This window comes from Belonocnema kinseyi, chromosome 4 (assembly GCF_010883055.1).
Source record: "Belonocnema kinseyi isolate 2016_QV_RU_SX_M_011 chromosome 4, B_treatae_v1, whole genome shotgun sequence".
Taxonomy (NCBI): Eukaryota; Metazoa; Arthropoda; class Insecta; order Hymenoptera; family Cynipidae; genus Belonocnema; species Belonocnema kinseyi.
In genome coordinates this window covers 90,708,479-90,721,386 of record NC_046660.1, presented here as the reverse complement: position 1 = coordinate 90,721,386, position 12,908 = coordinate 90,708,479, and the positions used below count along the sequence as shown (strand labels likewise).

At 29.0% G+C, this 12,908-nt stretch overlaps 1 protein-coding gene across 2 annotated transcripts; it reads left to right on the top strand.

The window, feature by feature from the left end:
- Positions 1-540: 540 nt before the first annotated feature.
- On the top strand, positions 541-10,259 carry LOC117171707 (solute carrier family 26 member 6-like). Of its 2 annotated transcripts, none has more exons than XM_033359260.1 (12): positions 541-675; positions 1,264-1,344; positions 5,553-5,657; positions 5,731-6,003; positions 6,332-6,516; positions 6,591-6,755; positions 6,844-6,948; positions 7,035-7,168; positions 7,255-7,417; positions 8,889-9,089; positions 9,292-9,540; positions 9,620-10,259. In XM_033359260.1, the coding sequence occupies exons 2-12, from the start codon at positions 1,317-1,319 to the stop codon at positions 10,049-10,051; spliced, it is 2,040 nt and encodes a 679-aa protein (XP_033215151.1). In that variant the 5' UTR covers positions 541-675; positions 1,264-1,316; the 3' UTR covers positions 10,052-10,259. The 2 variants fall into 2 exon arrangements, with proteins under 2 accessions (XP_033215151.1, XP_033215152.1); XM_033359261.1 differs by having other exon boundaries at positions 668-729.
- Positions 10,260-12,908: the final 2,649 nt, after the last annotated feature.

Here is a 12,908-nt window from a genome sequence, read left to right as displayed (position 1 = left end):
TAATAGAGAAGCAGGATTTAAATCCTGGTCGTCAAATTACCTCGAATCTCGAATATAATGACTAGAAGAAATGGTTTTAATCCTTGGTGTAATTTTTTTTGAGGTTATGTCTCGAAGAACTTTTTAATTGGAATCAATGGAATCAAATATAATCCATGAGAGAAGAGCTTTCCGTCGAATATTAGTGCGGGCTAATTTCTTAAATGAAATTATTTGATATTTACTAATAAAACAGTCATGTATCCGGAAAGTTCCATAAACTTCATTATAAATCCTGCAACTATCCCCTATTAACTTTGAATTCTTTTGAATCTTTTTTTATTTACAGGGATGTTTTTAGTATTTTATCGTTCAAATCCATTCTATTTTTATATTTTTTAATATTATACAACTAATCAAAGGACTTCTTATTTAACAAACTATTAAATTTGTATTAAAAATTAAAAATTTAAATTACCTACACATTTTGAAATTGAAACCCCATGGTTACCTCTCGCATTCTTCGGCCCTGACCAACAGATGTTTAAATCCGTGTGCGTTGCTGTGAGTGCGTGTGTGTGTAGTGTCTCTCTCATGACTGGCGAAGATTTTTTTCTAGTTTTTATCCTTGAAAGACAGGAAGATAAATACAAAACATGTCTCTCTTGTAGCAGTCACCGTGCGAAGGTTTCCCAAGTTCGTATTTAATTTTTCTCATTCTGTTTGACGTATTTTTTAATTATAAAAAAGGTAAGTTTTTTGCGAACATTTATTCCTACATTTCACAATTCTTCAACAGAGTGAGTTATTTCTGTTATTTTAGCCAAATTTCAGCAACGAAATCCAAATTCAGGCGTAATTTTCATATTTTTATTTTATTCTGAATTTTCAATTGACAGAAAAACAATTTAAATTTGCATGGAATATTTTATATTTAGTTCTTATTATACTTTTATTTATGGCCGTGGACACGTATCGACATTTTGATACGAATATAGCGAAATCTGAAAAAGGAGCTAATATTCGCACCAAAATTTAGGTACAAATAGTTGATTTTTTTTCGTTACGTTCAGACACTCCCTTTATTTATCAAATTTTTGATATACTCATATAATAATAATAATAATAATTTTTCATAATCTAATTTTTGCAACACACTTTCCAGTAGAAGACAATAGTGATAATGCTTGATGACTCATTGTAATTTATCAATTTTATTATCTTATATTGCTTTGATATATATAATATATATATGTATGTATTTATAATTATCTTTCCGGTCAGCTGGTGCGGACAAATATTCTAACGAGACACGAGACATTTTTTTCGGTGTCAGGATGGACGGTTCCCAAGAAGCTCTTCGAAGTAAGAATAAATACAAGGGTGCCAATTTAAAATTAAATTTTTTTTCCTATTTTTCTCTATAAATTTATACAGTTAAAAAAAAACAAAGACGACGTCTGTTTTTAAATAAAATTTATTTAAACTCCCGCAAGTCGTTCAAAGGCATAGGTTCGCTAAATATTTCTTTAAACTTTAAAGGAAAAAGAAAGGGTAATTTTTTTGTTTTAAGAAAAAATCCTATAGGATTTTTATTTTCTAAAAACCGTATCTTAGATTCCTCTCAAGGCGATTGAAGATAAAAAATTTCCTTTTTTTGTCGCATCTCTTAATTTATAGACTCTAATGATAGAATAAATATAATAAATATATTTTACTTTGTGCAAGGAACATTTTTAAATAACAGCTTGTTTATCTCAAACCCTTCTTTCGAACAGTATATAACTTAAATGTCAATAAAATGATATTATTCACTTATTTAGCTGGAATTTCGCATAAAACCTTTTTTTACCAACAGACTTAAAGTATTTCCGCACCTATCGTTTTATTTTTCGATTTCATGTTTCAGATATAAACAAAAAATAATGTTTGTGAAAAAGCAGAATGTTTTTTGACAGACATTTTTTCACTTGAAACCCTAAGTTCAGCTAAATAGTGAAAAATACAATTTTCTTGAAATTTAAGTGATGCACTGTTCCATATAAGGGTTTGAGATAAAAAATCTGTTATTAAAAATTGTTCCTTGCAAAAAAATGAAATATTTTTATTATATTCATTTATTCATTAGAGTCCATAGATTAGAAAAGTCAAAGAATACATATGTTATCTTCAATCACCTTCAAGGAGATCTAAGATACTTTTTGTTTAAAAAATAATAAAAAAACGGGAAAATTTTTTTCATTCGAAGAAAAATCTCAGTGGGTAAGAACCAATGAACTGATAAAACTTAGATTACTTTAGTGTCGCATCTGAGCCAATTTAATCAATTTTCGGCGTCTCAACCTACGGGATCAAGAAAATGTTTAATAATAAAAAATACGTCGTCTTTTTTGTTGTTATACTGAACAAATTTAGAAAAGATATATTTCATTTTAAATTGGTACCCTAATCAATATACTTTTTTTGTATTCGAAATTTCATTTATTTCTCTATACTTTCTAGATGAACAATTTAGATTAACAACTGTTTTTTGTCAATAATTTTTCACATTTTAAGTAAATGAGAATTTGTTAAGTTTTTCTTACTTATCAGTTTAAAAAATAATTAAGTTTCACAACAGAGAATGTTATTTTATTCCTAAGAAATGCAATGGTCTTGATTGTATATTGTTTATGAATAGAATAATTTTTATAAAAATGTTACTTTATGCTGTATGTAAAGGACTATAAAAGTTGGTACACGTGTGGAAGTTTTAAACTTGTCAACCAGGCTATTGCATAACAAATTGACGTAAATTATTTAATTGGCTTCTCAGTATCAATTCGCATCTCAAATTCGTTTAAAACTCATTGTCAGGTTTTATAGGATATTGACAACCTTTTGTCAATGTAAAATGTTAAAAGCTTGTTTCTGAGGGTATCTTTAGAATTATACAAGGCGTGTAAATTTTATAATTACTTTGAAGCTGAGAATATGCATATCTGTTGCGAAGAAAATTGACCACTTATGGGTCTTGGAACCAAAACCGCACCTCGACATTTAATTGTCTTATTTTAGTATTTTACTCCATAAATGCTAGATTTGCATACTTTTTAGATAATTAGGGCCTATTCCAGTTTTGAATCAAATCTACATTCAGAGTGAAAGACTGGCTAATTTAAATACTGTTTGTGTAAAACAGCTTTTTTCTATTCTAATGAGCATACAAAAAACGTTTTACACAAAAACTATTGCAATTGGTCAATTTTCCAGTCCGAATACAGACTTGATTCAACACCGGAATATAGGCCATAATTGTCTAGAAAAATATACAATTCTATATTTGCGGGGTAATATAAGGTAATTCAATTTTGAGAATGGGTCCTGGTTTCTACGCCTTTTAAGTAGGCGCAAACTTTTCTATTACTATTATAATCACAATTAATGTATCCTAGAAGTCAGTAATTTTACAGCCATTTTAAAGTGCACATTTATATGTATATAAATATAGAAATTTACTGCAACCACAGTAATAAATTGCCCTCTGGTGCAATAATCCGTGATAATTAATTACTCAACATTCGCCTTTGATAAAAGATAATATACCGAGTTTTTCTTTAAAAGATGAAAAAATGGAAAGTCAATATTTTGTAATCTTATGTTTATGGCTTACCGATTTTTTTTTATAAAATCAGATACCATAATAAAAAACTAGAAGCTTTTAATATACTTTTTTAGCTTTTGTTTTTTGTCTTAAAACTTTTTAAGTAACGGTAGTGCTATATTCCAATTTAAAAAAAAGTTTTCCTGCTAAATAATGTAATCTTTTTGGTCAACTTTATTTACGCTATTGATTGATCATCAAAGGTCATCAAAGGTGGATCAATAGGTCAATCGGCGCGTTTCGAAGATGTGGAAAAGTACATAGAATACAATACTGTTATATCCTCATTTAAAAAATCCTCTTGTAAACAAGGTAAATAATTTTCTATTCAAAATTAAAACATGTTATTGGTAGGGCGTGAAAGTTCATGAAATATTGTTCAGTGGTTCAATCGAGGCATATAAAAGACGCGAACAAATACATTGTTTAGAGTTTTCTTGTATGGAAAATATCAAAGAAGTTTTCCCCAAATAAACAATATAAACAATATATTTTTAAAGATTGTGAGTAGGTATTGCCACATCGTAAAAGGACAAGAACGTTCCTTCAGTAGATCATTAGGCGCATCTCGAAGACGCGAACAAATGTTTTCGATATAGTACTGTAGCATTTCTCATATCAACAAATTTTTGTCAAAATCCTACCAAACCTAGCACGGTGTGCCTGAACGAACTTTAAATGGGGGTGACAAGAGAGGTCTTATATTATTTTTGGGTTTCGTTCCAGAATGCTTCAGAAACAATTTCAGAAAAACATTAAAATCATTCTTAGAGCCGTTTTTTATTTTTGCTTTTTTTAATGTCAATTTTTTAAGTAATTTGTAAAAATGGATTTATTTTCAAAATAAGTTATGTTTAAAGTACAAAAATGATATTTATTATTCTTTTGAACCCTCATCACTTATACCTCTGAAAAATGACATATTACTCACATAGGGTCAAACTGACCCCAGCTGACTTTTGAAATATTGTCATATTGATTGTATACGCTATTTAAGACATAGAAATTAGATTCTCGCAGTTTTTTAAAATCAAAATTATGTTAAGGTGTATACAAAAATTCTCAAAATCCAATTCAAATTTGATTCTGGAGTTGATGTTGGGGTCATTCTGACCCCATGTAAGTGATGAGGGTTAATATAAATCTTGAATAATAAGTGTATTTTTAAATAATTATTAATGTGCCAACGTATGTAAATTGATGTAAAAATCCACTTATTTTACAAGATTTATATTAAAAAGAATAATTAATATGATTTTTGTACTTTAAACATAAATTATTTATTATTTTCTTTATTATCGAAATAAGTTATGTTTAAAGTACAAAAACTATATTTATTATTCTTTTTAATCTTTTATTTGTATTTGTTGCATATATTTGCAAAAAATACGAATTCAAGGTTAAAGAAAGTAATGATAATTTTTCCAATAATTTAATAAAGGATGTACGTGTACAAGAATATAATAGTACATTAAAAATTATGTAAAAATACACTTATTATACAAGATTTATATTAAAAATAAGATTAAATATCATTTTTGTACTTTAAACATAACTTATTTCGAAAATAAATCCATTTTTTTCAAATTACTTAAAAAAATTGACATTAGAAAAAACAAAAATAAAAAACGGCTCGATGAATGATTTTAATTTTTTTAAAATTGTTTCTGAAGCATTCTAGAACGAAATCCAAAAATAATATAAGACCTCTTTTGTCACTCCCATTTAGAGTTCGTTCAGGCACCTCGTGGACATTTAAAAATTGAATTTTCAAGTTCCCGGGGTGGAATTACACCGAAATAGATCAAAAAAGTAAATTAAATGTACGATATATTAAAAATCTCCCTATACGAGGAAGCACAAGAAAATACTCTTTCCATATATATTCTACTCTAGGATTATTCAAAACTGAACGTTTAATGTTGAATAGCTATCGAAGAAAAACAGCCCTTAATACACCTACACGTGGATCGTCCCTTGTATGATCAGCAGACCTTAAATGAAACCTACAATTATGAAAAACCAAAAGTAAACAGTGAGTATTTATAAGGAAAAAAAGTGATTGATATCTAGATCTGCAATAAGAAACAAATATTTCCTTTTTTCAGTTTCCTCTAAACTGAAAAAATCCTTGGCACCAGATAGTTTTAAAAATTGTGTCTCAAATATGGTACCAGCAGTAAGTTGGCTCAGAAGTTATAAGTGGAAAGAAGATTTCATGAGCGATGTAGTTTCTGGTATTACGGTTGCAATCATGCACATTCCTCAAGGTATGGCTTATGCCATGTTAGGCAACGTGCCACCAGTTGTTGGCATTTATATGGCATTTTTTCCTGTACTTATTTATTTCGCTCTAGGAACTTCAAAACATGTATCGATGGGTAAGAATATAATAAAATAAATTTCAATTTACTAATTAACTTTACACATACTTGCTTCATAAGTCTATCGCTTGTTAAGTTAGGTAAAATTTATGAAGTGATTGGAAATAATTTTATATTAAAAAACATAATGAGGTAAACTATATTAAGAATGAAAATAGGCTTTAAACATTGAAAACCTCTGATTCTCAATTTTTACTTGAAATTATCTTTTTGTAATATATTCTAAATCTTCTTGAATATTTATAAGAGAAGTATCGATGTGTCGAATAAGAATGATGTATTAGTGACCTATTTTTTAACTGCGAATTTTATTCCCAACTCATAGGAACCTTCGCTGTTGTTTGTCTCATGACAGGTAAAGCTGTAACTGCATACTCAGCCCATGATGTAATTTCGAGTGATTCGAATTTTACAAATGTAGACATTGATACCGAACTAATAAATGCTGAAGATGGCTATACACATATGCAGGTTGCAACTGCGGTGACTTGCATGGTCGGAATAATGCAGGTGATTTTGATTATCAAAGAAGTTTATGATAATATGGTTATTATAATTCATTCAAGAATCTTTTTTACTTTTAGCTTCTGATGTATGTATTCCGATTAGGAGTTATCAGTACACTTTTAAGTGAGACCTTCGTAAATGGTTTTACAACTGGAGCAGCTATTCATGTTCTAGTTTCTCAATTTCCTGATCTCTTAGGTGTAAAATTGCCAAAACGTAAAGGGTATTTTAAGATTGTATATGTACGTGGAACAAGAAATAGACGCAATCATTTCTTTAATTACGAAAAACAATTCCTAGATATTAATTTGATTAATTTCTTCATTTCAGACGATTGTAGACTTATTTAGTTTTTCAGAAACCACGAATGTGGCTGCTTTGATCATATCAACCGTATCAATTATTATCATGGTTATAAATAACGAACTTTTAAAAGTAAGTTTTCAATTATTTGTACTTCAACATAAGAATATATATTTCCGACTCTATATTACCCTAATTTCCACTGTGCTCTATTTCAGCCCCAAGTTAGCAAATTGTGCAATTTTCCAATCCCTATCGAATTAATTGCAGTCGTCAGTGGAACTTTGGTATCAACCTACTGGAATCTACCTTCAGAATACGGAATTCGAACTGTCGGTCATATTCCAACGGGGTGAGTAGAGTTTTCACATTCAAAAACTACAGTTGTCATCTGCGATGTAAAATTCCTATAAATTTTTAAGGTAATTTGATCACCAGACTCCCAAACCCGGGGATACCGAGTTTTGATTTACTATCCACTGTTGCGTTGGATAGCATTGCAGTGACTATGGTTTCTTATACGGTCACCATGTCTATGAGCTTGATATTTGCTCAAAAACTTCACTACGATGTGGACTCTAATCAAGAATTGTTTGCCATGGTGAGACATGTTTTCAAAAATTGATATATTTCAGGGTGGCCGCTGGCTTGAGAAACCGGGAATTTTATTAGAACGGGAAAAACCAGGAAATGACCATGAATTTATTCTTTTACTCAAAATTTTCCAAATTTTTAGAGAAAAAAATATATCAAAGCTAGTTTTTTATATAATCAATTCAATTTTTATTATTTTCAATTATGATATCTTTCCGATTACAATCCGTAATTTGAAAATCTTACACTTACAAATTTTCCATTTTGGATTTTAATTTTTAAGCGTACATTTTTCATTTAAGCAATTTTAAAATGCAGTTTCAGACTTACAAAATAAAAAATTATTAGCGTTTGAAATCAACATTAAAAAAAAACATTTTGGTTTATCAGATGTGAATAAGGATTAAAAAGTGAATAATAATTGATTTTACAAGGAGATTAGAAATCAGTTCAAAATTTAATAGCAAATTGTAATAGCACGATTGAAACTTTATTAACTATTTTCAAGTTTTAAATAACTTCAAAATAATATATTCGTAATTAAAAGGCTTTTATTAAATTTAAAATATTATTTTAGTCTAAAATTTAATATTTTGACATTTGTAATTAAGAAAAATAACAATCGCATAATATTTATAAATATTTTATTGTTCATGCAAAATCAGCAATTATAAATCAAATATTCAAAACTTAACAAAAAAGTAAACTTTGAACGTTACAATTTCAATTGTTCCCATTTACGAAATTTAATTAACAAGTAAAATAGTTAAATTTTGATGTAGAATAAAGTTAGGAAAAAATCCGGCTATCCATGCCGAATTTCGATGCAAATAGCTCACGGTCTAATTTAAAACAAAATATAGATTTTTGCAGATTTCAAATTAAAAAAAAGTTTACTTTTTAAGAGTTAAAAGAAAATTTTAGGAGAATATTTAATAAGAATTCCGAAATTGTGAAAATGAATCTGGAAGATTTTAGGGAAGTAGTTTTTATTTTGCAGTGTATAGGAGAAAAATTTAGAAAGAATTCGATTCATTTGATAAGATGTTTAGAAGTTCTGAAAAAATTTCAAAAATAATTTAAAATTTGAATAAATGTAAAATAACATGTATATGTTTAAAGATTTCGAAATAGAATTTTGAAGCTTTTTAAGGAATTTTAAACTATTTAAAATGAAAATAATTTTCTTTTAATTTAAGAAGTGTTCAGTTTATAACAAAAATGTAATCTTTCAATTTTTAATATTTATGTTTTAAAATTGCTTAAAGTAATTTACAGCACAGTTTTTATTACTTCAAATGGAAAATATGTTAGCTATAGAGTTCGAATCTGTTAATTTGACTGACCGTGAAAAATGTTTGCGAACCGGCAAAACTCCGGAAAATGAAAGAGAATTGTTTGATGTGATTAATATGGCCACCCTGGATTTGTGCTTTTTGTATTGTTTTGAATGGCCAAGTGTTTTTCCTTTAATGTAGGGTGCTGGAAACATATTTGGATCATTTTTTTCTTGCATGCCAGTCTCGGCATCCCTTAGCAGATCTCTGATTCAACAGACAGTTGGTGGGAAAACTCAACTGGCGAGCATTGTTTCATGCTTAATTTTGCTTTGCATCCTTTTGTGGATTGGTCCATTTTTCGAGCCATTACCAAGATGTGTTTTAGCTTCCATAATTGTGGTAAGATGTCTATTTATAGATGAGGGCTTTTTACCACTCGATTTTAGATATTTGAAAAGATTTCTCCAATATTTCATGAAGGCTTTTACACACGATTTCAAGCGAGATCAACACCTTGCTTATAGATATTTCAAATCTATGTAGATTTTTAATAAATTGAAGATACTCTTTTTGATTTATAATAAATTTGAATTATTTACAGGTCGCCTTGAAAGGAATGCTGATCCAAGCAAAAGCCCTTTTCAAATTTTGGAAGCTGAGTAAAACCGATGGGTTAATCTGGATCGTAACTCTGCTCTCTGTAGTTTTAATAGGAATAGATGTTGGGTTATTAGTAGGAATTTTAGCCTCACTCGCAAGTATTTGGATACACAGTATAAAATCCTATACTTGTCTCTTGGGTCATATCCCAAATACGGATTTGTACTTAGATCAAAGTCGATACCAAGGTGTAAGTTTCTCACGAATTCTTTTCATCTTTTTCTGAATACTTCTTCATGAAATCCTCTCTCATTAAATTCTCATTCCAGACCAAGGAAATTCGAGGAACAAAAATTGTCCATTATTGCGGAAGTTTAAATTTCGTCACTGAAGGGCAGTTTCGAACGCAGATACAAAACGCTGTAGGCATTGTTCCTCGGAAGGTGTTAAAACACAGGTTGAAACTAGCGAAAAGGGGCTTATACTTAAACGAAAATGACTGTGATAATGATGATGTGCAATTTATAATAGTTGATATGAGTGCTTTAACATATATTGATCCAACCGGAGTCAAGGCTTTGCGCGAAATCGTTGAAGAGTTCGCACAAATTGAAATTCCAGTTTATCTCGCAGCCTGCTCGGTGTCGGTTTTTGACAATATACAGAAGTGTGATTTGTATGAAAAAGGGATATCTAGTTTTAGAATTTTCGCAACAATTCACGATGCAGTATTTTATTCAGAACGGCCATTAATTCCATAAAAATAACGGTGTTCGAGACAACGCATTTTTTAAAAGCTACATGACGCAGTTTGGTACAAATCATATATGGTAATCAGTGCCTCTCGTGTACAAAGATTGTATGAAGAATAGACTTTATATTTTTTATGGAGCGTTAAAAAAAGAGTATTCTATAACGAAACAGGAATGTCAGAAATCAATATATAACACGATAACGAAATATAAAATTAATTTTGTAATTATTTATTTCATTCCGTTGAATTAAGTCGTAATTTAATCTATATATTTGCCCAGCTAACCGAAAAATGTGAAAGTGCTTCTAAGCAATATTGTCATGAATATGAAAAATTCTTCCTCTTTCACCCTTCATCTTCATAATCGAAATTTATTTGTAATAACAAACTAATTTTGTTTTGCTACATTAAAATTTACTTTTGAAAACGTTCGAAATATATATGCTATTTATAATAACGGAATAAAATACTTGCTTAGCTTTTTCTTTAGTTGGGGGTGCCTTCTCTGTAAGGCAATCTAGGGTTAGGAAGGGCAGCGCCAACCGGTGGGGCTAAGGTGACTATTTATATCATCGCTATTATTGAACCATTTTAATTCTAATCTTCAACAAACAAATATATTTTCTTATAGAGATAGTGGTACTTACTAAAGCCTGACAGAAATATAAAGTTATAGACATTAATGGTACTACTTACAGTAAGAAAATTGATATTTTGGCAGATAAGACAATATCACAGAATTATAATTATAATGACGTAATTCAAGACCAAATATATTAAATTTCATAAATAATTGAGGCCTGACCAGGGGGGCAAGCCCGACGAAAATAATAAACGCATGATGAGTTTCTTCGATAAATAATCGGTAATGTAGAATAGCCACTTATCTTGTGGGCTACATGGAACAAACATGGACCATGGACATAGGAATATTTTTGATAATATCAGAGATTTGATGCGGCACGGGAGGTCGGATTGGGAGAACGATATATCTATCTAACTACATTTTTGCATGCCTCGAGGTGCTGCCCTCTTCAACTTTTCGATGTTTCTATGGCAACCGCGTCCTTTGCCTACTTCTAGGGGAGGGGTGGGGCCAAGGCGAAAGCCAAACCGAAAGTTTATAATATCTTTGCCGAAAGTGCCGGTGGTGATTTTCTGTTTCTCGATTCTCGTGCTTGCTTTCGCCAGCCATATCTATAGCTGACTCGGGGCTGTCCATGCACGCCGACAATATTAAAATTAATGAGGGCCTAAAATTATTATATTTATTATTACGTTAAAATTAATTAATTTCTTTTACGGTTTTTTTTTTTTTAAAGGGACATTTTCGAGATAGTAAATGAATTTAAAATTATTCAGAATTTAGTTAAAGGAAAAGGTTAATTTAATTCCTCGTTTCTTTTAAAAGAGAAATTTTCGAAATACTATATAAATAAGTTTCAAAAAATTCTTGTCATATTTTAGAATTGTAGCGAAATTTCAAACATTATTTAAAAAAATATAATTTGTACAAAAATAGTGAATTGAAGGTTCGAATACTTCACTGTATAAATTTATCCTACATGTATTTTTAAATCCTAAACTATTTTATTATTTTTTCGCATAATTAAGGTATAACTGAAGTAATATTTACACTTCTCTGTAGTATCGAATTGACAATTTACATTTAATTCCAAGGAAAAATGTAAGGTTTTCACTACTCATTTAATTATTTATCAAAATTATATTAAAATTCTGTTTTTTGTTTGTTTTTGTTTCTTGATTATTTGAAACGTATAATCTTTTTCCTTATAATTTGTTTAATTACAAAAGCCAGTAACTAGACTATGCCTTGCACATTAAAATTTAATTTTAGAAGGTTGAGGGCAGTTAATCACTTGCAATTGCTCATCAGAATTCACAACTTCAAAGAAATCCAAAGAGTTTATAAAAATAATTCAAAGAATCGAAGAATCCAAAAAAATTCTAAAGAAATATAAGGCGTTTAGGGGTGAATTTCAGCAACTAAGGCTATTACAAAAAAAATGAAAAAGGAAAGAATTCCAAAGCATTAAAATAATTCAATAATTTTTTGCGAGCCGGGAAATGACCAGAAATTTGTTTCCTTGATTAAAACGGCCACCTGGATTTCTTAGTATTTTAAAAAATTATTATATTCTTTGGTGTTTTCCTGTAAAAATAGTTATAATTTTTCGTAATTGTAAAACAATTCCCACCAAGGATTGAAAAAAATTTTGATTTTATTTATTTCTTCAAGTGAATTTTTTTTAAGTTTGCAATAACAAAGAAAAACTATCCAATTAGGGGTTTTAAGGGTTTAAAAATCGTGATTTATTATTTAATGAATTTGCAATAAAGAAGATTAATTTTCTTACCAAAAAGACAAATTTTTAACAAATTCCATGAATTTTAAACCAAATATTTGAATTTTCAACTTATAAAGGATCCATTTCTAATCAAGAGTAGACATGTTGCAATTTTCAAAGAAAGTAATTTTTAACATAAAAACCCAAATTGTCAACAAAAAAAGTTCAATGTTAAGCCAAAGAGGTAAATCTTGCAGAAATATGATTAAAAAAAAACTAGATTTAACGAACATGAAAAAAACACGGAAAAGTTCATTAACAAACGAATCGTACTTCAATTTTCTACCATATTGTTAAATCATTAATCAAAATATACTAATTTCGAACTTAACAATTGCATTTTTAATAAAAAGACGATGTAAAAAAAAATCAAGAAAATTAATTTTCGACCAAAAAGATGAATTTTCAACAAAACAAAAGAATTTCTAAAAAAGAATTGAATTTTAAACTTATAAAGTCTAAATCTCTAACAAAAATGTAAAATTGCAAATTTTC

Bases quoted from the DNA above. Each gene is read 5' to 3' on its own strand.
- LOC117171707 (XM_033359260.1), top strand. From the start codon at position 1,317: ATGGACGGTTCCCAAGAAGCTCTTCGAA. The intron at 6,756-6,843 runs GTACGTGGAACA...TCTTCATTTCAG, and splicing joins GGTATTTTAAGATTGTATAT to ACGATTGTAGACTTATTTAG. The intron at 6,949-7,034 runs GTAAGTTTTCAA...GCTCTATTTCAG, and splicing joins TAAATAACGAACTTTTAAAA to CCCCAAGTTAGCAAATTGTG.